This window comes from Aulonocara sp. 'chitande type north' Nkhata Bay, linkage group LG7 (assembly GCF_057382095.1).
Source record: "Aulonocara sp. 'chitande type north' Nkhata Bay isolate Kocher_YH1m ecotype deep benthic linkage group LG7, A_spYH_male_GT1.1, whole genome shotgun sequence".
NCBI lineage: Eukaryota > Metazoa > Chordata > Actinopteri > Cichliformes > Cichlidae > Aulonocara > Aulonocara sp. 'chitande type north' Nkhata Bay.
The window spans coordinates 22,375,001-22,397,497 of NC_141350.1; the positions used below are offsets into that span (position 1 = coordinate 22,375,001).

Genomic DNA, 22,497 nt, shown 5'->3' on the forward strand with positions numbered 1-22,497 from the left:
CAAGGAGCAACGATGATGATTTCAGTTTACTGCTTTTTATATTTTACTCTGGCAGTCATTTCAGCTGTATACCTTAATAATGAACCACATGCAATATCAAAGTCAATCTGAATGCCTCTGGTTGTACACTGTTACTAGTCACTCTTGTGAAAGAGTTCAATTAGAAACAAACAGTGCCTATGAAATATATTACTCCCAACTAGATTTGTTTTAGTGTTTTACAAAAGTCAAATACAGTATATCGCACTACACTCAGTCAAATGCATTCAAATTATTTTGTGAAAACCTTTCAAATATAACTGAAATCAGGATGTCATAAGAAATGTGATTACAACCGACTGTGTGCTGTGCAGACAGCAGCTATTTAACGACCAATTATTTTATTTAACGACCAAATCCAACACAGTGATGAAGGAAGCATCAGCAGGTAAAATTATAGCGAACCTCAAGTCACAGTGCACGCCAAATCAGAATTTGGACGGTATTTTTGCCTCGTCTTGTGCAGTTTAATTGCAGCTATGGGCCTGACAGATAATGCAGATGTACAACTAAAACACCGTGCATGCATTTATTCCCATGTCATTTTTACTTGCATACCCAAATGTCGCGAGAGAAAAAAAAAAACAAGCTCTCCATAAGGGCGGAATCTGCTCTGTGCAGGAAGTCACACACGCTTATATGGGCTAACTTGACCGTGTTGGAGCGGTGCGTGGTGTGAATACTGAAGGACATCGGTGAATAGGGCTGCAGCACTGAAACGCCTCACATCACCCCAAGTACTACTCCACAACCCCCAAACACATACACACACAAACACAAGATGCGCTCCCTCCGCTCTTCATTCAACCCGGAGGACAAGAAGCAGCCAGAACGCCTTTGTCTGGAATAAGATTACAAGGTTACTCCAGCCACTCACAGTCTACCATTAAAAAACAAACAAACCAGCAAAAACCTCACTGCAACTTCCTCATGGCGATGCGTCAAGAGTGACTTACAGGGAAAATGTTCAGTTTTTCTTCACGTGGAATCTGAGATGAATTCGTCTGGTGGAAGTATGAATGGAAAAAAATGGCAACACTGACCTTAAAATCCCAGACCTCAGTTCAGTTTCCATTTCTTCACTGCTAAGCGATCTGACATAGTCACATATCTGTGTGCATACACACTATGAGCAACTTCCCACAGACATTTTATTACCAAGATCAGTCTACAGCCAACATTCTTTAGAAAAAGTGGTTAAAATAAAACTGTAACTGATGCTTAAAAAGTGCTATTGGCTGTTTTTCCCCCTTTCCCCCCATTGTCTCCTGGGTCACTTCTGAAACCAGATATGACTAAAAATGCATTGTGATCACTGATTTTCTGCAAAATGGCCCCATTTGGAGGTAGGTGCTGTTGATTTTTAGATGGTTACTCTTTCCAAACTAATCATCCAGTTTAGATGAAACGTGGATCATTCCATAAGAATGTTGCCACTAATTTCCACCACTGTACAAGTTTGTGTGCAATTTGCCATGCCTCAGCATTTTTTCCATGTTTCCTTCCCTTAACATTGGCTTGTTGACAGCCACCCTTCAACTGAGGCCATTTCTTATGAGGCTTCAACAAAAGATTAATCAACTGAAGAGCCGGGTGCATCTCTCAGGTCCTGTGCCATGTTTTTGTTGGATTTCCCTCCTATTTCTATAAGGACATGACTTTCAGATACAGTTCATCAGCTGTAGATTGTTTCGTTAAAGCCGATCACATGTTCTTTTGTGCTCCACTTGTCCAGTTACCTCGAGTTTTTTAAAGGCACAGTGCACACTAGGCTGAGATATTCCAGGTTTTTAGCTAATAGCTCTTTGGATTTCATTGTGTTAGCACACAAATATTTTTTCTGCCTGTCAAACTGAGTAATTTGTGCTAATTTTCATATATTCAAGCAAATAAATGGGAACAAAAATGTTTTGTGACCTGGTTGTTAGTGACAAAATGTCAAATGACAATCTAAATTTGGCTGTCTGGTATGTGTAGACAATACTGATTTATCCCTTGAATTAGGTGCGTTTTTATGCTTTGATGTTAAGTGGCTTAATAAAGGAGAAGAATAAGAACAGCAGCAACAATTCTTCTGAAAATAGTCAAGTACAAAGACTGGATTGATAATAAATAAAGCAGCCAATATAAAAAAAAACAACAAAACTTTAAAAGGCCTTTAGAAAGCCTGGAAAACTATGGCTTAACTGCAACTGCAAGAAAGTTTAGCTCCTTGGAAGCAAAATCTATACATTTTGTCTCCAAAACAAAACTGTCAACTAGTGGTATTTTTGTATATAATTTTTTTTTTTTTTTTTTTAGTGAGTCTTTGAATATTTGGAAATGGAAATCAGATCTGTGCCACACACTATTCATGCTACAGTCAGAAAGAGGAAGCCCGTTTTTACATTCACTCTGAGCTACTTACTCAAGATAATTCAGTAATCTCTGGATTATAGACGAAATAGTGGTCATACTGTACTGGGACCAAAGTTCACATAGCTTCCTTATGGGATCATTTATTAGTTTACAGCACCATGATGTATTTAGAACAACTCCTCCATTAGAGAGGAACAAAGCTGGCAGTACTTCTGTGTTGAATTGAACTACCTCCAGGATTAAAAAGGGGGAAAAAATCTAATTTAAAAAACAACAAAAAATAAAACTACAGTGGTAGATTGATTGCATATAAGCCTATTCACCTGACATGGAGTTTACTGCTAAGACTGAAACAGAATGAAAGTAACTGAGACTTTTTACATCAACACATAAGCACACAAAATTTCACATAATTATTCGGATTAAAAAGAAAAAAAAATCTAATCCTAATCTAACATAAAAAAAGACTACTTAAGACAAAGGTGCCTCAAGCAGTCCTTCCCTCCAAAACTGACTTTCTTCCATGGACAGTCGACGAGGCCTGTCCCATTCACATAAAAAAAAAAAAAAGCATGTGGCAGCAGCTGTGTGTGGGAGAGAGGGAGAAATGAGTCTTCTACAAGTAGGGGTTTTATGAATGCACCAAGACACAGTGCAAAAATGTTCATGCTGCGGAGAAGTCTGGCTAGAGTACAGAGCTCAAAACAATCCACCATTCCTGGCACGAGCAGAAAGCTGCAGTTGAGTCATGGCCCCGAAAACTACATCAAAGAACGTATGTGGCTGCTATGTGAAGGAATACCAACCTTTGCTCAGCTCTGCACGGCTGAGAGACACAACTACTGACTTAACATTGTGTGAGTGTAAGGAAGAGGACTCCCTTACTACAGTCATTTATATTATATTATCTGTATAGCACTTTCTTTGCAAGCTCCTTTGAATAGCACTTTAGAGCACACCTTTCACTTTATTAAAAGCACCTTATCAAGCACTTTATTTAGCATTGCAATGCAAGCATGGATTTGCACAGTAAAACATTTGCACACAAGAAGTTTAATTATTTATTGACTATTTATTGGGAATTTTAAAATCAGTTGGTAGCCTTGTTTCAGATCCTGCACAGCTGCTCCTCGTCAAGGAATGAAGGAATGTGGTGGTTGTCTGTGAGGAGAAAAGCATGGTGACTGAGATTGTGATTAAGGCTTACCAGTAAAGAAAACTAATGCAAATGTGTGGGTGTGAAATGTAGGAATAAAAGTGGTGCAAATAAGAGTTTGTAAGATATAATTACTCACCTTTCTTGCCTGTGTCCTCTTCAAGGTGTTTGGGCAAACGCTTCCCCAGGGGTCCAGACACCATTTAAAGGTTCCGGGAGAGACCATTGGTAAAGAGTGGTGAATCTTTTTGTGCTTGTTTTTTTTTTTTTTTAATATAATATTGGGTTTGGTGTAAAATTAAAGTGTGAAATGTTTATTAATATAAAAATGTGAAATATATTTATGTATTTATTTATTCTAATTGAGATATTGTATACTGTGGTGGAAGGTTGGGATTTGAGAATTTACCTGAGTGGAAGAATGGGTTAGTCTGTGACAGCTGAACATATTTAAGGCTGCCGGTTGTCGTGGGAGGGTTGATATTGTACTGTGAAGAAGCTCGACGAGTAAATTGTTGTAAGGAGAGCTGTATAGCAAATGAATACTTTTTGTTCCACTACACTTGCCTTGGTCCATCTCACTGGGTTTCCAGCCGCTAAGGGCCGCCCTGTAAACACATTGATATACACGACGCTTCACTTTCAGCATTAAAGAAAAGCCTGGTTACACGAGACATACTGTCTTGACGCAATAGGAAAAGTAAATTGTTACTTATTAACAATAAACCGCTAAGTCAGACGTGTGGCAGAGCAAGGGCCATAAAACATGCACTAGGACCCTGAGCCACAGCTGATCAAGCTAGTGGAGTGTACTTTCTACTTGTGGTAGCTATCTGAACTGCTACACAAACACAGGACGAAGAAGTGTGCCATTTATGGGGCTTTGCAGGAGCTAACGAAGCATTTCAATTAACAGAGGATTAAAAAAAATAAATAACATTCACACCAACATATACTCCTGAGAAGATGATTACAAAATGAAGTCAATTATATAGATTTATTAGAACATTCTTCCTTACTTTTTGTACCCCTCAGTTTTATGGTTTTAGAGCAGTGACCTTTGAAACTTAAGAGATAACACCAGGTTTGCTTTTATTTGCTGGCAGCTGATAAAATTATTTATTATGGTGACAGTCAAAGACAATGAAGCCTGCAGAGTAAAGTTCGGTAAGGTTTTAGTTTGTCTCACTGAATAGGTTGACTATATCCTGCAAATACTCAAATGATAAGAAGGTACAAGACACAAAATACATATGTAGCTTCCAAATCATTAAGAAATTTATATTTATTTACAAGACTTTAGCAACTTATTTACAAACTGTTAAAATTGTTCCTTTTATTTTTTAAAAAAAAAGTATACAACTAATAAATACACAAGAACATATTTACAACAGCAAATTAAAAGCTCTGAATTGATTATAAAATAATTAATTACACATGTTGAACAATGATATGTAATGCAAACCTGTTTTCTAGGTTTTAGCTTCAGAAACACCCAAGTGGGTATTTTAAAATGACTAAAGGAACAGAAAAGGCAAGTTTTAAAGTCTTGGCAAAATGGCACAACTTTCAGCTCGGTTTGAAACCAAAGTCTTGACCTATCCCACGGGTTGGAAGAGAAAATGTCCAGATCAAAAGTGCCGAGAGAGCTGATTGAATGGAACATTTTTTCATGTAAAAAAAAAAACATTTTCAAGTGGTGCTTTAAAGACCTGTTTCAGATCTGTCATCAAAAGGCTCAGCTTCAGAGTTAAGCATAGAATGGACAAACTTTCTGCTTTGTTGGCCACTTTCCTTTGTAACTCAGTGAATTAGTCTCTTCCTGCTGTAGGTCTTTCCTGTGTTTGAGCGCTTCTTTGGTTGGCTGAAGGGAGACAGGTCCACTCCATCAATTTCTGTCCTCTCTGATGCAGCTTCTTCTGAAAACATTATGGAAAGAATACAGTTTGCCATATATTTTAGGAAAAGAGATGTTTTATGAGTTATGACACAATGCTTTTCTGGTCAATCCCACTTTAAATCAAATTAGGTTGCCTGTGGCTCATGAACTAAAATCCTTGAAAAGAATGAGCCGATAAAATCCTACTGAAAAGACAACAGAAGAGCCTTTACGGCATATTGAAAATGTGAGAGTAATGAAAATAGATGGTGCCTTGAACAATAAATACAAAAAACAAAAAGGTTTTATAACAATGTACAACTTACCTCTAAAATTTGGTGTTCTCTTACTGGCAGAACCTGTTTTGCCCTTGAACAACAATGGGGACTGGGTAAGGGCCAAAATACCACTGGCAGACACTGGCTTTCGCACCTTTGAGCTGGGAGGAGTCACTGCTGCAGAAAATGGCAAAATCAGACACTTTGTGATGGATTTCATTCATATGACTTCATGCAATCATTTAAAAAACAAAACAGTGTGATCACTAAATTCTCTGTAATAAATAAGCAATGAAAAGAGTAAATATTCTAATTGAAATACTGAAGCTCAGGCTCATAAATCAAATGAAAGACCTTTTAAATCGCTGAAATTTGTTTATCCAATAAAACCACTAAATTACTCACTAAATAAATCATTAAATTAAACTATAAATCAGTTGCAACTCTCCATGCATAATCTCAAAAATTTAGAACACAAAACTTATATATTTAAAGCATACAATACAAAAATAAACCATGGCTTACCTGATATGCCATCTTCATTTTGAGATGCCCAGCCGGTTTCGTTTTCAGCCCTGTGAGAGTCCGTGCACTCAGCCAGCTTTTCCATCCAGTACAACTCTTCCAGTGGAGAAAGAGGAGACACATCTGATCCAACTGGAGGGGATTGTTTGGAAGTCAGAGCTAATGATTTAGCTTTGTTGTCCAAAGGCTCATCAGTATCCTCAATGTCCCGCAACCTACTAACTCCAAGTTCAGCCTCCTCCAGGAGCTCCTCAAGCTGAGGCTCCCCCTTCAGGCCACGATCTTTGCCTCCTAACACACTAATCTGAGCTCTTTTCCTGCGAGGCCAGCTGTTAAGGTTTTCTGGGGTCACTTTACCAGCACTTTGAGGTGAAGGAGTCAGGGGGACAGTCTCTGCAGTTACTGGTGACAAGGCAGGATGGTGCGTAGGTGTGTAAGACTGGCAGATGTAAGTCTGGACGCTTCCACCTTTCCCGGGTGTGCCCTTGGCTGGGGTTACATGAGCACAGACAGATGGTGACATGCATCCGGGATCTCGGTATTTGGAAAATAAGGCCAAGGGGCTTTCAAACTGAGGTTTCACACCTACTACAGGGCTTTGCGCTCCTGATCGAGGACTTCCATCTGAGACAAACTCTCCTGCATTCGTGGAATCTGTGCGTTTAATTTTTAGCTTGGGAAGTCCTGATTTTTGCATTTCCAGTTCTACTTGGTAGGTAAGAGGATTTGGCGTACTTGCGCCCTTTTGGCGGCCATGTCTTGCTGAGCCTCTAGGGGTTGAAAATCGAGGTGAATCATTTCCGTATCCTAAACGAGCAGCAGCCTCCCTCTGCTGCCGATCAGGTGTCTGACGGAAGCCGTAACTCCGGCTTGGTGTGTTATGGGATGGGACACGTGGTTTAGCAGAGACAGTGTTTGACACAAAGTCTTCACTTGACAGTGAAGGCTTCCGTGTAAAGCTAATGTTCATCTTGAGACCTCCGCTAAACTCTGTTTTTACAATGGCTGCATCAACTATGTCAATGCTATCATCATCTGTGGTTCCAGAGGTACCATGAGAAGATTGCTGAGAATCGGTATGAGAACTAGCGTCACTTGCAGTGGACTGCGAGGCCTTAGTCTGCGCCTCTTCCTTTGGGTCTGACTGCAAACTCTCATTAGACTGGGACCTTAACACACGTGTAGTTGTTTTACCCCCTTGACCAGACTTTCTTCTTGTTAAGAGCTTTGGTGGAGACTTTGCTGAGGCATCTGAGCTATCTGAAAGAGTGGCATCTAAAAGTGGTGAAAATTCAGGATTATATGGTGAAGCAGTGTTTGAACTTTTACCTGGAGTTCGCCCAGAACGAGTAACCATTTGGTGAGTTGGACTAGGCGTTTTATTTTGACTTGTAGTGTCCGGGTGAGTGGAAAGGTGGTGTTCTGGTGGGGGTGTGGTTTTAGCTTGAGGTTCAACCAGAACAGCATCACCTTTTCCTGGTGTTTTAAAACTGGAGTGAGGTTTTACAGAAGACTCTCGATTTTGTTCTGGAGTCAAACAGCTACTATGCACATTTTCTGATACTCTTACTAGGTGTACCTGACACGTCTTTTCTGGGGTCTTGAAAATGTCTCTTTTAGTGTTTGTGCTTTTGACAGGACTGCTGAACTTACTGGATGTCACCAGTCTCAGAGAACTGTGAGATGTAATACTCGGTGACTGTGGCACTTTAAAATTAGCACTCTTCTCCACTATCCTACATTTCTGTGGAGAGGGAGACCACGTGACACTCTTCCTGGGAGTCCTGGAAATTGGGCTGTGGATCAGATGTAAATCAGTAGAGGTGCATCCTTCAATCAAAGCCTTGACTGGAGTCCTGAGAATACCCTTCAGAGGGCTCCTTATGGGGTTTTGCTTTGTAGGTGTCTCTGGAACAAAAGGCTTTTTGGCTGGAGATCTGAAAGGAGTGCCCCTCAGAGACATACCAAGTCCACTAGTGCTAGCTACCTCAGGACTCTCTGCAAGTGACAAAACATGTGTACTGGTGGAAGGTGGGGTCTTGGGGGATTTAGGGGTCTGAGGAGTCCTAGGTGTTTTTGGAGTCGTGTTTGCAATACTGGCCCTCCCTCGTTTGTTGGGTGATTTTGCGGTTTTGTCTGGAGTCTAAAAAGATAAAAAATACGTTTTAGAATTTGCTCTCAGATCACATGAACACACTTGAAAAAAGCTGATCTTTAGTAATCATCTCAAATTGCAGCACATTAGGATGACACACTGATTATTAAATTGAGAAGTTACCTCAAAGACGCTTGAGTCTGTGGATAACCGTGACCTGCTGGGCCTGGTTGCACCTGACTGGTTAGAATGACTGGGAGACTCAGCAGCTCCAAAAAGAAGACGCATGGGAGACCGAACTGTTTTTACATTAACCCCACATATTTTGCCATCACTCAGACTAAGCTGGGATGCAGAGAGAGCCTGGTCCAGGTTGCGGGAACGAGGCTGAGAACTTGAATAGAAAGTGCTTGAGTGTCTCCGAGCGAACTTCTTTATTCTTGGGCTCCTTCTTAGATCTAACACAGAACCAAAGGACAATGATGTATTGAGTTTATGGTCTATATGGAAAGTGTGAGTTGTGTAAAATTACAATCTTATGAAAATATCCAAAGCAGCAAAACGATACAAAACAGACTGTCTAATTGATACACACAAAATTATTGTGGATCTTTGAAGTTATTTCTGTTAAATTAAATATTCAAATATATATGTAAATATTTTTTACTCAGAATTCCTGCTGTCTTTAATCAAGAAAAGAACCAGGTATAAAGAAAAAGCACAAGGTGAAATTGTATATATAAAACTGACTTAGTTTACATACATATACAATTATAAATCATGCATTTGTGTAAATGTTATTTAAGTAGAAAAACAAAACAACAACAACAACTTGGTATTAGCAAAATACCTTCTGAAGGTTTCACTGGTGATTCTTCCACAATGCACTCCTCAGTTAGGACAGGTTTTCTTCACAAAAAATAAATAACCTGAGTTACTACGTACTTCAGGTCTGATTAAATTTAAAATAAAGGTATGGCAAGTAAAAATATTAATTGCATTAACAGAAACATACCTTCCAATTTTCTGCCTGTGTAGTAGACGACTAGACACTTGCTTGTGGAGGGGAGTCTCACACACTTTTTTGGTAAGGAGCCTGTGCCTCTCTGAACACAAAAAAATATTTGGAAAACATTAAAGTAGTTTAAAAATAGGAATAACTGTGACAGGAAGTCATGGACAATTATTACATTACGTATTTAAATTAATCTATAACAGTGCATTCTTCTACCTTCAGGTTCATGGGATCGCTTGCGTTTCACTCCTTCCACAGCAGACACAGAGCAGCTCCTTTGTAGCTTGGCTTTCTTTGAAGGGGAAACAATCTCTTGGTTGAAGAGGTTTCTTCTAACCTTGGTCACCTCTGAGAATTAGCACAATCTAGGTGTTTAACACTTATCTTTTTTTTTTTTTTTTAATGTCAAGAGGTATTAGTGTGCATGAAACAATACATGTAACCAGGCTAATTTACACCAAGGAGCCCTGCTCTCAAAAACTGATCTAGATTTAACACTGTCTGTGGAGCTGGATTTAAGAAATAAGTGCATAAAGTTAAAGTTTTTAGAACATGTTTAATACCATATTGTGTCTGTACTCAATGTGATGCCACTGGGTTGGTTGGTTAACATGTGATCTGGGAATAGTTTTGAGGGTGGAATAGGCAAGTTATACGTGATCAAGAAAGATGTACCGGTAACAAAAGGACATACCTTGTGTTTCCTGTTTTGCGGGATGCGATTCCTCAACCGGTTTATCCAAAGATACACGACCCTTTGATTTCGACTAAAAAAAAGAAAAAAAAGAAGAAGCAGAAATCAGGTGGATGAGATAAAGAAAATTATGAGCAAATTACACCACCATTGTTTATAGTGGGTGGCTATCTTCACCAAAAATACAGTTTAACAAATCAGACAGTCCAAGTAACATCCACAACATTTCTCTCAATGGCCATAAGGCTGGGTGATAAAATGATAAAGATAGTTTTCCTCAATTGAAATACAAGACGTGGTCAATATAAAGTGGAGAGAACTCGACACGAAACACGACAATCCAGTGACTTAAACAGCAGTGCGCCAAACCATTCATGTGGCTAGAATGCAATTAATCATGTCGGGTTGGTGGACAAAGCATAGGTGGAAACAGCAGCACATGTGCTTGGGGTACTGCAGCTAAAAACAGCTGTACATTAGGAGTGTGAGCGAGATAAAAGAATAACTGACAACAAAAAACCCTAATGAAAACTCAACCATGAGCGAACATGACACCCAAAAGGACATACCATAATGCTCAAAAGATGAGGACTTTGTTCAAGAAAAGGCTCAGATTAATTCAGCATTGTGAATTTTTTTTTTTTTTTTTAATTTTGGCTATTTAAAGCCCAACAAAGAAGCAGAGTAGCACACACTGCTAACTGCATGAAAAGCATGTTTTCACAAAGGCATGGATTAAAATGAATCAAAAAATTATTGGGATTTTTTTCTATTTCAGACAGGCCAACTCTGCAATTAGAGAGGTTCAGACAGTTGGTTCAGAAAGTTGATCAAGGTTTTATATTAAGTAGAGACAGCAGAAGTGTTTATCTTACAGCTCTTGTAGCCTTTTTGGGGATCTCTATTTGCCGAAGACTCTGTGATGATTCTGTCATGCTGCGATGGCGAGTCAGCATCCCACTCCTAACAAACAAACAAAAACAAAACCCCCATTACATTCTGTGCATACTTCTGGGCACTTTAAAAATACTTGATTATGATTCCAGTCCAGTGAAATGAAAACAAAATATTTCACTCAAATGCCACTTCTTATTGTAGCATCTAAGATTATTTGTAATTTAAAGTCCTCCCAGATTGTCTATAATAGAAGAGTCTTTTAAACATCCTCCTCACCTCTTTTTGTTGCCTGAGCGGTTCCGCAGGTCCTGTAGTCCATCTTTGTCATCTGAAACCAGGCACTGTGCAGACAGGGGAAGTGAAGAGGCTGAAGGAGAAATGCTGTCCTTGGCTACCGAGTCATCACTGAAGAAGTCTGGAGGCAAGACTGCCAGCAAAACTTCAGGGAGCTGTGTGCCCAGACTGTGGTAGATTTCTGCAAGCACTCTGGGGATTGCGGTCAGGAACCTGCCACAATCCAAAAACACTATTGTTAGATTCTTACAACTGCAAGTGAGAAACTGGCTCATTTGAAATCATACAAAAAACAAACAAATCCCAAAACAAAACATGTTTTGTGTGATGCAGTAAGCCAACCTTGGCTTAGCTTTTTTTGCATAAAAGTATAATCATTAAATATGCCTACAAAATTACAGAAATTCAATTCATCTGAGGCACTTTTATTTATGACTTTATTCTTGACTTGAACAAAAGTTATTTAATGCTGCTTTGTCTTTCAGCAGGAAAAATAGTTGTATTGCTTATTTTGAAAATACAATAAAAAAAATTATTTCTGAAGCCTTACCCTGGCATGACTTCATCTTGAAGGAACCTCGTTAGGAAAACTGGGTCTCTGGTCAGGGAGATTATTCGAAGCATTTCAGCCACCTGAAGCACAGGGATTGTATTTTACATGAATTAAAGTTAAATTTCACTCAATTTGAAGTGACTGACAAAAAGTGTATCAAAAGACAGAACATTTCAATATAACTGGAAATACTGTTTTATATTCAGATTACTGCCACAATTAATGGCACATACTGTGTTAGTCCAATAGCTCGAACAATAGTCACCTTTAAATAAAGAGCTTTTTTTAAAATCATCATGATGGTAGAAGGTATTGCTCTGCTTGAAAAAAAATCATATACATTGTAGTCACAGCCTTTTCCATGTTTGTATTAATTACAAAGGAGACCTCACTGCATAAAAGTCTAAGCCATGATCATCTTACCTCCTCTGCCATCTGACCAACATCCAGTGAGTCTGACTGCTCTGTGGAGAAAAGTCTGCACAGCTCCAGCCTTAGCACCACTTGCAGCTGGCACCTAGAATAAACAGACTGTGTTACTGACAGCTAAATATTAATGACTTGAACAGAAACTTTATTATTCAGACAGATGGAGACACAGGTTGTCCCCAAGGTAAAACTTGGAAACCACTCACTCCCTGACTTTACTATCAACATCAGCAGCCGTTCCATAGAGTTGTCTGATTGACTTGCTGGTCTTGAGGAGATGCTGTTGAACAAGGAAGGAGGTCTTTGCCTAAAAAGAAAACATAGAACTTCATAATCACAGTTCAGATCCCCCACTGGCCTAGTTTATGCATTATATTTCCATGATATTTCAAAGATTCTTCCATCTTCTATCAGCATTTTGCATTCTTCGACCTAAAGTGAACATCTTGCATATTGTAATGAAGTTTTCATCAGGTGATTTAACCAAAATATAGCATTTATTTTACTGAAATCAAAATGTAAGTTTTTCTGTATCTATTATTCATTTAGAAGCATTGTCTGTCTCACCTCCCAATCTGATTCTGCTGCAAGGAAGGCCTTTACAGAAGAAACAAGCTGCTGAACACCCATAAAGACAGACTCCTCTCTCTCTGCCATAAACTTCTCATAACTGGACTTCAGATGGGACAGCAGTTCTGACTCACTCTTAAAACCTAGGAGAAGGGAGAAGATACATTACTTGACTATTCGAAGTAAGAAAAAAAATCATCATAAAGTGTTTCATAATAAGACTAAAAAGAAAAATGAAAAATCGGTTCAAATTAAAAGCCAAAAATCAGTTCTTAAGTCATTACGGAGGGAGTTAAAAAATTTAGGAACTCCAATCTCAAAAGCACAATCTCTTCATCTGGTAAAGATATAAGAACTTTTCATTTGTGCATATTTAATCTATTGGTGCACTAGGAGCAAAGTGGGATTCAGTGTCTCCCTCAAGGACAAAGATACTTATTATAAGATGACTTATTTTCCTGAAATGAAGCAAATACTACAAGCAGTATTGGGCCTTGGATGAGGAAAACCAGTGATCAGACATAATCAAGAAACACTCACTAAAAAGTTCTGTCTCAGAGAGCTCCAATATACAGTGACCTACAGTTTAAAAAACTACTGAGATCTAATAGTCTCAATAAAAAATATTATCGCATCACCCGGAAAATGATGCTAGCTTAGGTTTTATCTTAAAAATAAAAGAGAAATAGTATTTTCATACCAGGCTGCACAAAGCTTTGTAACACAAGCAAGTAGGTAGTAAAGTAAGTAGTTCAACTGACATTTTGGGAAATGTATACATTTTCTTTCTTGCAGAGACAATTTCATACAACAAACTCAATAAAAGTGAACATTGGAGTCGAAGAGTATAGTAAGGTTTAACAGAAAAGGTGCACGTACTGATCACATTTGCTACTCCAGGTTTGTTCCTGTCACTTGACCGTCTCTTCCCTGTTCTGTCTGCTTCCCTACCCTCAGTTCCAAGCTGCTCAGACTCAGCCTGGTTCTTTTGGGCTTTTACATTCAAGCGTGCCACATTTAGCATCTGCAAGGAACGACTCATGGTCTTCATCTTCTGTTTTACTGGTGTGCGGTGGGTGCCACCTATAGATATCGACAAGAAATTATTTAGGAAAAAAAATATCTGACGTTCATGACTATGTATGAGAAAAACATTAAAATGATATTAGTGTTTTGGATAATCTTAAAATTTGAGTTTTATGATTATCCACAGTTTGTGATCTTCACAAAAAAAGGGGAAAAAATTAAGATATTCGCTTACATTTCTTTCCCCTCTTTTCTGAGTCCTGGGATGATTGGTATATTTCAGCCAGACCACTAAGGAGTTCCTGCTGCAGTGCAGGTAAGTTCTCATCTTCTCTCTCCTCCGGTACTGCATGTAGCAACCTGTTCAACAGTGTGAGGAGGACATTATAACCAAAGGCTTATAGGCTTTTTATTATTCTATGTTGAAATATTATACAAAAGCTACACTATTTAATAACTTGATACATAGATAAGCTTTTCAAAAGCGCTATAACAGAAAATATGAGATTTTTGAGTTCTTGTACCTCATGGACTCCATTAAATGAGAGCTCACTCCAGAATAGTCTGACTGAGAGAACCAAGTCTCCAACATGTTTGGTGCTGGTGGACTGTGGCTGAATTCCTGCTGAGCCCACTCAGGAATGGGATTCTCCTTTAACTGGTCTTAGAAATAAACAATCACAACAATGTCAACAACCTAAAAATGCAGATACTGAAAATAACATTTCCAATATTTGACAGATAAGATAAACAAGATTAAAATTAGATTGATATAGAACTTGATTTTGATCTTTTCTTAAAAATATTATTAGTTTAAAAGTATTAAGATTGTCAATTGTACACCCATTAACCCATAATGATGAAATTAATGGATTGTGGATTTACTTTCTTTTTGCATTTATTAATACATTTACAGACAGTTTCAAAAATATATATTTAAAAGATATTTTACAGTTAAAACATCATGTAATACTCTCTTGAAAAAACACTAAATAAATGAGTGGACATGATATCAAACAGCCTTGATCCTATTCCTACCATTAACACTATCACCATCCTGCTTCATGATGTCATACACTACTCCCAGAACACTGTTCACAATGTCTGGAAGGTCAGCAGAGGTTTCAGACAAGGCAGGGGTAATGACTTCAGTGGTCAGTCGCTGGTTAGACTGCGCAATTACAGGCTGGAGAATGGAGAGCAGAGCTGTAGAGTATGATAGTGGAGAGAGCACAGCCGAGCACAGAAGCCCATTGTCATTCACCTCAGCAAGCTGGGGTAACAAGAAGACCGAGAGAGAAAAACAAAAAAGAAGAAGAAAATAAGCAGATCAATAAATGCATACAGTACAGTATAGAGTATAAGACAGTACAAGATGAAGATTCAGCTTTTTACAATTGCACATGGACAACATTTTCAATAACAACAATTCTAAGCTTTCTGATCAGCTTCTGATCAGGTTTATCATGTGGCAACCTCAATGCAAAACATGTGTCTTTTGGAAATCAGACACATTCTACCTGCATAGTGAAATGCAGTGGGCAACAGTAGATCTTAAGGGAACTTATTGGCAGCTTAATATTACCTGGTTATTTATTGTGACCAAGTACATATATTTTGTATTAATTCATTAAACAAAGCATAGGTTCGGGTCCTTTTATACACATACATGTGTTCACAAGCAGGTCAGCATGCAAAGTCTTGCTACAGCCACAAAAACAATCTCATTCTGTGGAAACCACAGATTTTGCAATGCAAAAATGACAGTCCAAACCTATCCATCTAAACCAACCTTTACTCAAAAGCTCTGAAAGGCTGAATCTGGATTATAGTGTTGGTGTTTTCATCTGCACAACTTTACACAATCAGAATCAGCACGGCCAAAAAAAAAAAAAACTGAGAAATTTTTTTTTTTTACAAATTGTGTAAAACAGAACCATTGTGTTTCGAGTCTCACCACGTGCAGAGCATGAGTAGATAGATCCATTAAGAGATGCTGGAATGCACCAGCTCCCTGGTCACCACTACTGGAACCATGAATCACCCACGACTCTGTGGAGGTCTGCATCAGTGATGAAGCATCCCAGCCTTTCAGAACTTCTTTTAAGGACATTTTGACAGATTCTGGGAGAAGCTTCTGTCTTCGAGTCACTGGCTCCATCATGACACCACAGCTCTGTGTCACTTCACCTGGTTTAGTGAAAATTATCACAAGTGAATTTTTGCAGGCTATTCTCAGCTTTGAAATTAAGCATGTTAAAGATAAACTCCTTTTAGCTCACATCAGTTGCCACATTATTTACTGCATGTTAATACGCCGTTAAAATAATTAATTGCTTGTTTTGCCGTAAGAATTGCAACTACTTTTCCATCATCTGGATGTAGATATGCTTACACCCAATGTTTAATTCAAGCACAAAAACATTGTGCTTCTGCACAGAGGGATATTTGGTAATAATCATGAATGCTTTTAGTTTGTTGAAGAGATCTCCTCTGGCTACTAACCTTGCTGCCACTGCAGGACACCTCCTATAACAGGAAAAGCCAGGCGGTAGTGTTGTTCAGAAGACAACAGGTATCCAATGCTGGACTTGAATGCAAAAGACTCCCTCATGAATCCTGAGTTGGGCTGTTGAGCGCTACAAAGGTTCAGCAGTGCAACCACAGGGATTATTCTGCCATCCATCTGAGCTAGGACCTCAGACAGCTTGTCACAGCCAAAATAGTCCTCACACCTCATAACCTGCAATAACACACATAGTTACAGACAGGTGTCAAAGCAGATGTTCAATTAATGAATAATTAAGCCCGATAAACAATTTAATAGTAACACTGCATCCTAAGCATAAACTTTTTTCATTCCCATCCATGTCATGTGCTCATATGCATTAGTCAATGAAGTTGTGGTCACAGCACTTAAGCATCAGACTAACTTTACAGAATAGGAGTGAGTAGAAACAGAATAACTAATCTCAAAACCACTAACATCACAACAAACAAAGCTGTTTCTGTGGAGTTTGGATCACAATCTGTCTAAAGGTGCAGTGATGGCATTTTCCATGATGGAAAAAAAATGTCTATGTGTGATAAGTTCACTCAGAAAAAGATATATATATATATATAAAGAGAAAAGATAGAAGAGGAAGATGAGACATTATTTTAAAATAGAAGAACTGCTAACCAAGTAATATTTGATCAGCTGAAAATATAAATCTCATGGGCTATGTTATAACTCAAATAGTTGTTTTGTTAAATCAGACATTGGAGGTGTGCAAAATTATGTAAGTGAGTGAATTGGTGTTGTGAATATCCTTGTGTGGGTATAATTTTTTTTATGAAAATTCTAGGGACTTTGGTACATGCTGAACCAGTCAGTTTGCAGTACTGTGCTACACTTTACAGTAATGTACTACATTAGACTGGTGAAGAGCAGACACTACTAGGTTAGATCCATGGTATTAATCATCAGTTTAAATTTAGGTTGATGATAGTTAAGATAATTGAACATTTATGCTAGCTTTATGTATGTTGATTAATTGATTATATAGTATTCTGTAGTTCAAAATACTTCGTAAAATTGCATTTTCTACTACATAAATTGCTTGCAAGGGATCTTTTTGTAGAATTATTATCAAGTAGATTGTTTTCTGGTATCAAAAGTACTACTAACATAAAATCATATAGTCTGCACTATGAGCCCTGAAATTTATTGTTAGTATGTCTAACTTGTAGATTATAACATTTACATTATTGTTATTAAACTTGAGGTATGACATCTGTATACTCAAAACATTGTCACTTTGCTGGTAGCAGTGTATTAACTGTGGCAACTATTGTCAGATGCGGATACTGGACAGTGGTTTGGTTATGCTCTTTTGAACACTACTGTACTCACCTGGACGTGTGATCTACAGTCAATCCAGTGGAGGACAACTTGTCTCTGAACCAGCATATCCTGAAGTCCTTTGGCTATAACGTGGTCTGTCACATCTGTAGGAAGGCTATTGTCTCTCAAAGACAGGTAGTCCACGAGCTGTGCCCTTGAAAGTGGACACTGCGAGACAATAAACACCACATTCCTCTCGTTAGTTAAAATGTCATCTTCATGAGACACACTGGGTCTTCCTCCACGACTCGACTTCCTGGGCCTTAAGGACAGTTTAGTAGGAGACGTGATGTCTGGTCTGTCCCACTGGAAGTCCAATAGGGTTTCTTTAAGTGCATTTTGAACCGAAACCGAGTGATTTGATCGTTGTTTCTGTTGAGATGGGCACGCTTTCTCCTTCACATCAAATTTGGCTTCAAACTCTTTCTCAAAGTCCTCAAATATTTTGTGCCGAAGCTCCTTGAAATCAGATACTCTTGATATGAGACTGGCGTTGCGGGCAGTCTTGGAGTCAAAGAACTTGTAACCCCATCGCACTTTCTCAAATCCATATTTGTAGCCGAAATGTAAGAGAATGTTTAATATTCCTCGTTTCACGAAATGACCCCTGACATCCATTTGATCGCCCGAATCGTGATCTCCATAATCCACATCGATAACAAAAACCAAATTATGTAAAGCCATACCGTGAACTGCAGACGCAGAGTGCCCACAGATCCCCAAATTCAGCGATAGGCAGTATTAATCAAATGTAATAAATGCAGACGTCAACGACCTTAACTAAAGGAAGTTGACGTTAACTAACATTATGTTTCTGTGCTAACCTCATTCCGCTAGCTAACTATGATAACGCTTGCTGAAACGACTCACATTAATGTTAAGTAAAAATCAGCTTCAGTATGCCATACAAGTTTATCGCTCGGATAAGGCATAAAAGCAACACACTTATCGTATTTACAGGTTTTTAAAAGTGCTTAAAGTATCAATATAGTGTAACCCGCAAACCCAAACTCCATATTCGCCATTTTCTCGTAGCCCCTTAACCGTTCGCGCTCCTTGAATGAAACGCCTCCCCTGAATTTTGATTGGTTAAGCCTACGACAACACAATTGTCATTGGTCCAAAGTGAAGCTTAAAACGCGTCAAAAGTCTCATTTAACTATTCATTGGTCAATATTTTCCATCACTCACATCTGAACTGTACTTCATAAAGTGTGACGCAAGAAAAGGCAGGAATAAATGATTGACAGGCGACGCTTGTATTTAACTTTTAAACCTGCTCCTGCTAACGCGTCACAAATCTCCAAGGATGCATCAGGGAAATTCAATACTTGAACTGGCTCTCTATAAACACAGGCACAGTGCAAACGTTAACAGCTCTGTCTTTTTATCAAAACTGTTGTATACAGAAACAAAGTTCAACCGAAGCATACCAACAATGTAGCTTGCCATCACCAGTGTGTGAATGGGTGCGTGAATGGGTGGATGACTGAATGTGTAAAGCGCTTTGGGGTCCTAGTAAAGCGCTATACAAATACAGGCCATTTACCATGTGCTTTCATACACATACATCTACTACTACTACTACTAATAATCACATGAATAATCACATAAAACTCATCCACATATGACTGTTACAACCCATCATATCTACAACAAGAACAAATCAAGAAAAGTTAATCAAACTAACCCGTTATCATTATCATTATGATCGTATTTGCATTATGATCATTACGATCATACAATCAAACTTAATTCATATATTGCCAAAAAGGACTCCAGGACTCTTCATATTGACATTTACAGTTAGCCTAATATTGAATGCTCTTAATATGAATAACTAAAATAAAAATAATGCAATCCTTTCCTACATGTTGGATGTAATAGAAGGTTTTAAAAAAGTTTTTGAGAAGAATTCCCAAGAATAGAATTTTAAATTTCTTCATTACAAATAATTTATTTAAAACTGTCAGTTTATTATTCAAATGCTAAATTCCATTGTATTCTGGATTATAATTACAATGTAACAGGACTATGGCAGGAAATCAGAATGTCATGGTAACCAGTGTTGCTTATATTGTAAACTGAATCAGCCACTACTACAAAGTAGTCAGTAGATGGAAAGATACCAAATGTAATACACAGCAGAGTAATTAGGTAAGATACACTTTTTCTGCGATTTTACACATTTATTTCTTATAATTTAAGAGATGTGCTAAAATTTTCTCTCTTTTTTTGCTCTCTTTTTTTAAGGAAAAAGAGAGCAAGAGTTGGCCTGGTAATGCTATCTATCTATCTATCTATCTATCTATCTATCTATCTATCTATCTATCTATCTATCTATCTATCTATCTATCTATCTATCTATGTGTCTTTGTTTTTCAGACAACAGATTTAAGGGAAAAGGACACTGGGTGAAGTGATATGTGGGTCACCTTCTGCGTTGCATCAGTAATCAGCTCTTTTCAGCAGCAGGGGGAGATGAAGAGCTTAGAAATGAAGCTTTGAAATAGAGGGAGAATAATGCCTTGGACCCTGCTTTCTTTGTACCTTTTCTGTGACTGCCTCCTTCCTAAGTCATGAGACAAGATGAATGCAGCTGCTTTAATAAAATGCAAGTCCAGAAGCGACATGTGGTGCCCTGCTTCTATTCCTTTACATTTTGGATGTAAATATTACATATAAATATTCTGCTATGTACATTTTCTAAAGCTACCTATGTGTAAGTTAATGAAAACTCCAACTGTAACATTAAAATCTTGAATACATTTATAAATCCTCAAATGCCAGTAAAATGTATATCATTCTGAACATGGCATTTTGACACAATGACTTCTGTTTTTTTTAGGTGCAAAACTGTGTAAAAGTCTTGAGGCCCCATTTCTCTATATTTTGCGTGTACTGAAAGTGGCAAATAGCTGGGGAGATTTCTTGAATGTGAGTCAATATTTTGTATTACCATCTTTATTCTTCAAAACTTCTTTAGGTTGTAAATTAGATGCTTTCCAGATGCTACTTGTCACGGTTCTGGATCAGTTTGACCCAGCTCTTTCTGTTTCTTGGGTTTTGGTGTTTTTTCTGAATTATGATTTATGTTCTGATTATTTAGTGAGACTGTTTTGATTATTGATATTATTGCAGATTTAGTTTAGTGTTAAGTCTGCGTCTTTGTGATCTGTTTCATGTTTCCAGTTTTATTTTGATAGTCCCAATCTGTTGTCAGTGTGTTCAGTTTTACTGCTCCCCTGTCTCGTTAGTCTAATTTCTTCCAGCTGTGTCTCCCTCCTGTTTTCCATTCCCTCACTACGTCCCTGTGTATATTAGCCCTGTGTTTGTCCTTGCTCATTGTTGTGTTGTACCCTCAGATTCTGTGTGTGCGTGGGGGTTTTCCCCGTTCCAGTATTCATTGTTCTATTCATGTTTTGTTCTCTGCCAGCAATGAAGCTGTGGTTTTCTGTTGAAATTTGCCTTCACGAGTCCTGCGTTTGGGTCCTCGCCTCCACCTGCCCGCACACAGAGCCCTGACACTACTGCGTGATCAATCAAAATCTATTTTCTATTTTCAAAATTCAATCAGTGTTGACAAGATCACTAACACCCCAGCTGCCTGAAACACACTTTCAAATCAAGACAGGCAGCTGTAGACCTGCTGCCATTGATTTTCATTACAGTTTTGTGCAATTTAGCATACCTTACCCTTTCTCTTCATTTCCATTCTTTAAGAATGGTTTTCTGACAATGATGTGACCCGGCAGTGATTTCTGATGAGGCTTCAGTGAATGGTAGATGGACCACCTAAGATCCAGATGCATCTCTCAGGTCCCACGGTCCGTGCTGTGCTCAAAAATAAAGTGTTAAAATTTCAAGCTACAGCACCAGCTCAGATTCTACAAGCTTCAGTTAAAATGTAAAATGTTAAAATTCATGACAGCACAATTATAAAAAGACTGAACAAGTACAGTACGTCTTGTGTGGAAGGGTTTCCAGGAGAAAACCCTCTTATTTCTGAAAAGAACATGACAGCACAGTTTACAAAGTTGCATCCGAACAAAACACAAAACTTTTGGAACGATGTCCTTTGCACAGACCAGACCACAGTGGAGCTTTTTGGCCATTAAGCACAGCACTATATATGGGGAAAACAAAACACAGCATATCAGAATATCACCTTATACAGAATGTCAAGTCAGTGGTGGAGGGGTGATGATTTTAGCTTATTTTGTAGCCACAGGACTTGGACACCTTGTGGTCAGTGAGTCAACCATGAATTCCTCTGTATGCTAAAACATTTTAGAGTTCAAGGCCATCTGTCCAAAATTGGGTCATGCAGATTGTCGAAACTGGGACGTTCAACAGCACTAATATCCCAGGCACACCAGCAATCTATAACAGAATGGCTGAAAAAGAACAGAATCAAGATCAAAGTCTGAATTTCAACCTGACTGAAATCCTCTGCTGGAATTGTACATAAATAAAATTGCCACAAACCTAAATAATCTTAACTGAAGCTACACTGTAAAGAAGAGTGGGCCCAAATTCGTTCACAATGATGTGAGAAACCGATTAATACATACAGAAACTGAACGCTTCAAGATGGTAAAGATGGTTCTACAAGCTACAGCGTGATGTGCATATTTTGTCATTTCATCTGTGGTCCATCTGTTAAATTAAGAACTCCTTGTTCAATGCTAATTTGCCATCATGACACTTTTATCTGATAGTAGAGGAAAATTTGCTATTAATGCCAACTTTTTAATTTTTTTTAATTTAACCAGTCATGAATTTTGTTTGCTTATAGCCTTA

The 22,497-nt window shown here is 38.2% G+C and overlaps 1 protein-coding gene across 4 annotated transcripts; it reads right to left on the reverse strand.

The window, feature by feature from the left end:
• Window positions 1-4,823: 4,823 nt before the first annotated feature.
• ticrr (TopBP1-interacting, checkpoint, and replication regulator) lies at window positions 4,824-18,738 on the reverse strand. 4 transcript variants are annotated; one of them, XM_086299424.1, is made up of 22 exons: window positions 18,565-18,738; window positions 17,704-17,862; window positions 16,314-16,551; window positions 15,766-15,998; window positions 14,847-15,081; window positions 14,333-14,471; window positions 14,044-14,168; window positions 13,662-13,865; window positions 12,780-12,925; window positions 12,419-12,519; window positions 12,207-12,300; window positions 11,781-11,863; window positions 11,213-11,443; window positions 10,915-11,002; window positions 10,040-10,112; window positions 9,562-9,693; window positions 9,346-9,436; window positions 9,181-9,239; window positions 8,514-8,788; window positions 6,236-8,378; window positions 5,759-5,887; window positions 4,824-5,472 (listed from the first exon to the last, which is right to left on the reverse strand). In XM_086299424.1, the coding sequence occupies exons 2-22, from the start codon at window positions 17,758-17,760 to the stop codon at window positions 5,357-5,359; spliced, it is 4,992 nt and encodes a 1,663-aa protein (XP_086155550.1). In that variant the 5' UTR covers window positions 17,761-17,862; window positions 18,565-18,738; the 3' UTR covers window positions 4,824-5,356. The 4 variants fall into 4 exon arrangements, with proteins under 4 accessions (XP_086155550.1, XP_086155548.1, XP_086155549.1 ...); XM_086299422.1 differs by having other exon boundaries at window positions 5,759-5,884; window positions 17,704-18,738; XM_086299423.1 differs by having other exon boundaries at window positions 4,824-5,469; window positions 17,704-18,738.
• Between the last annotated feature and the right edge of the window lie 3,759 nt (window positions 18,739-22,497).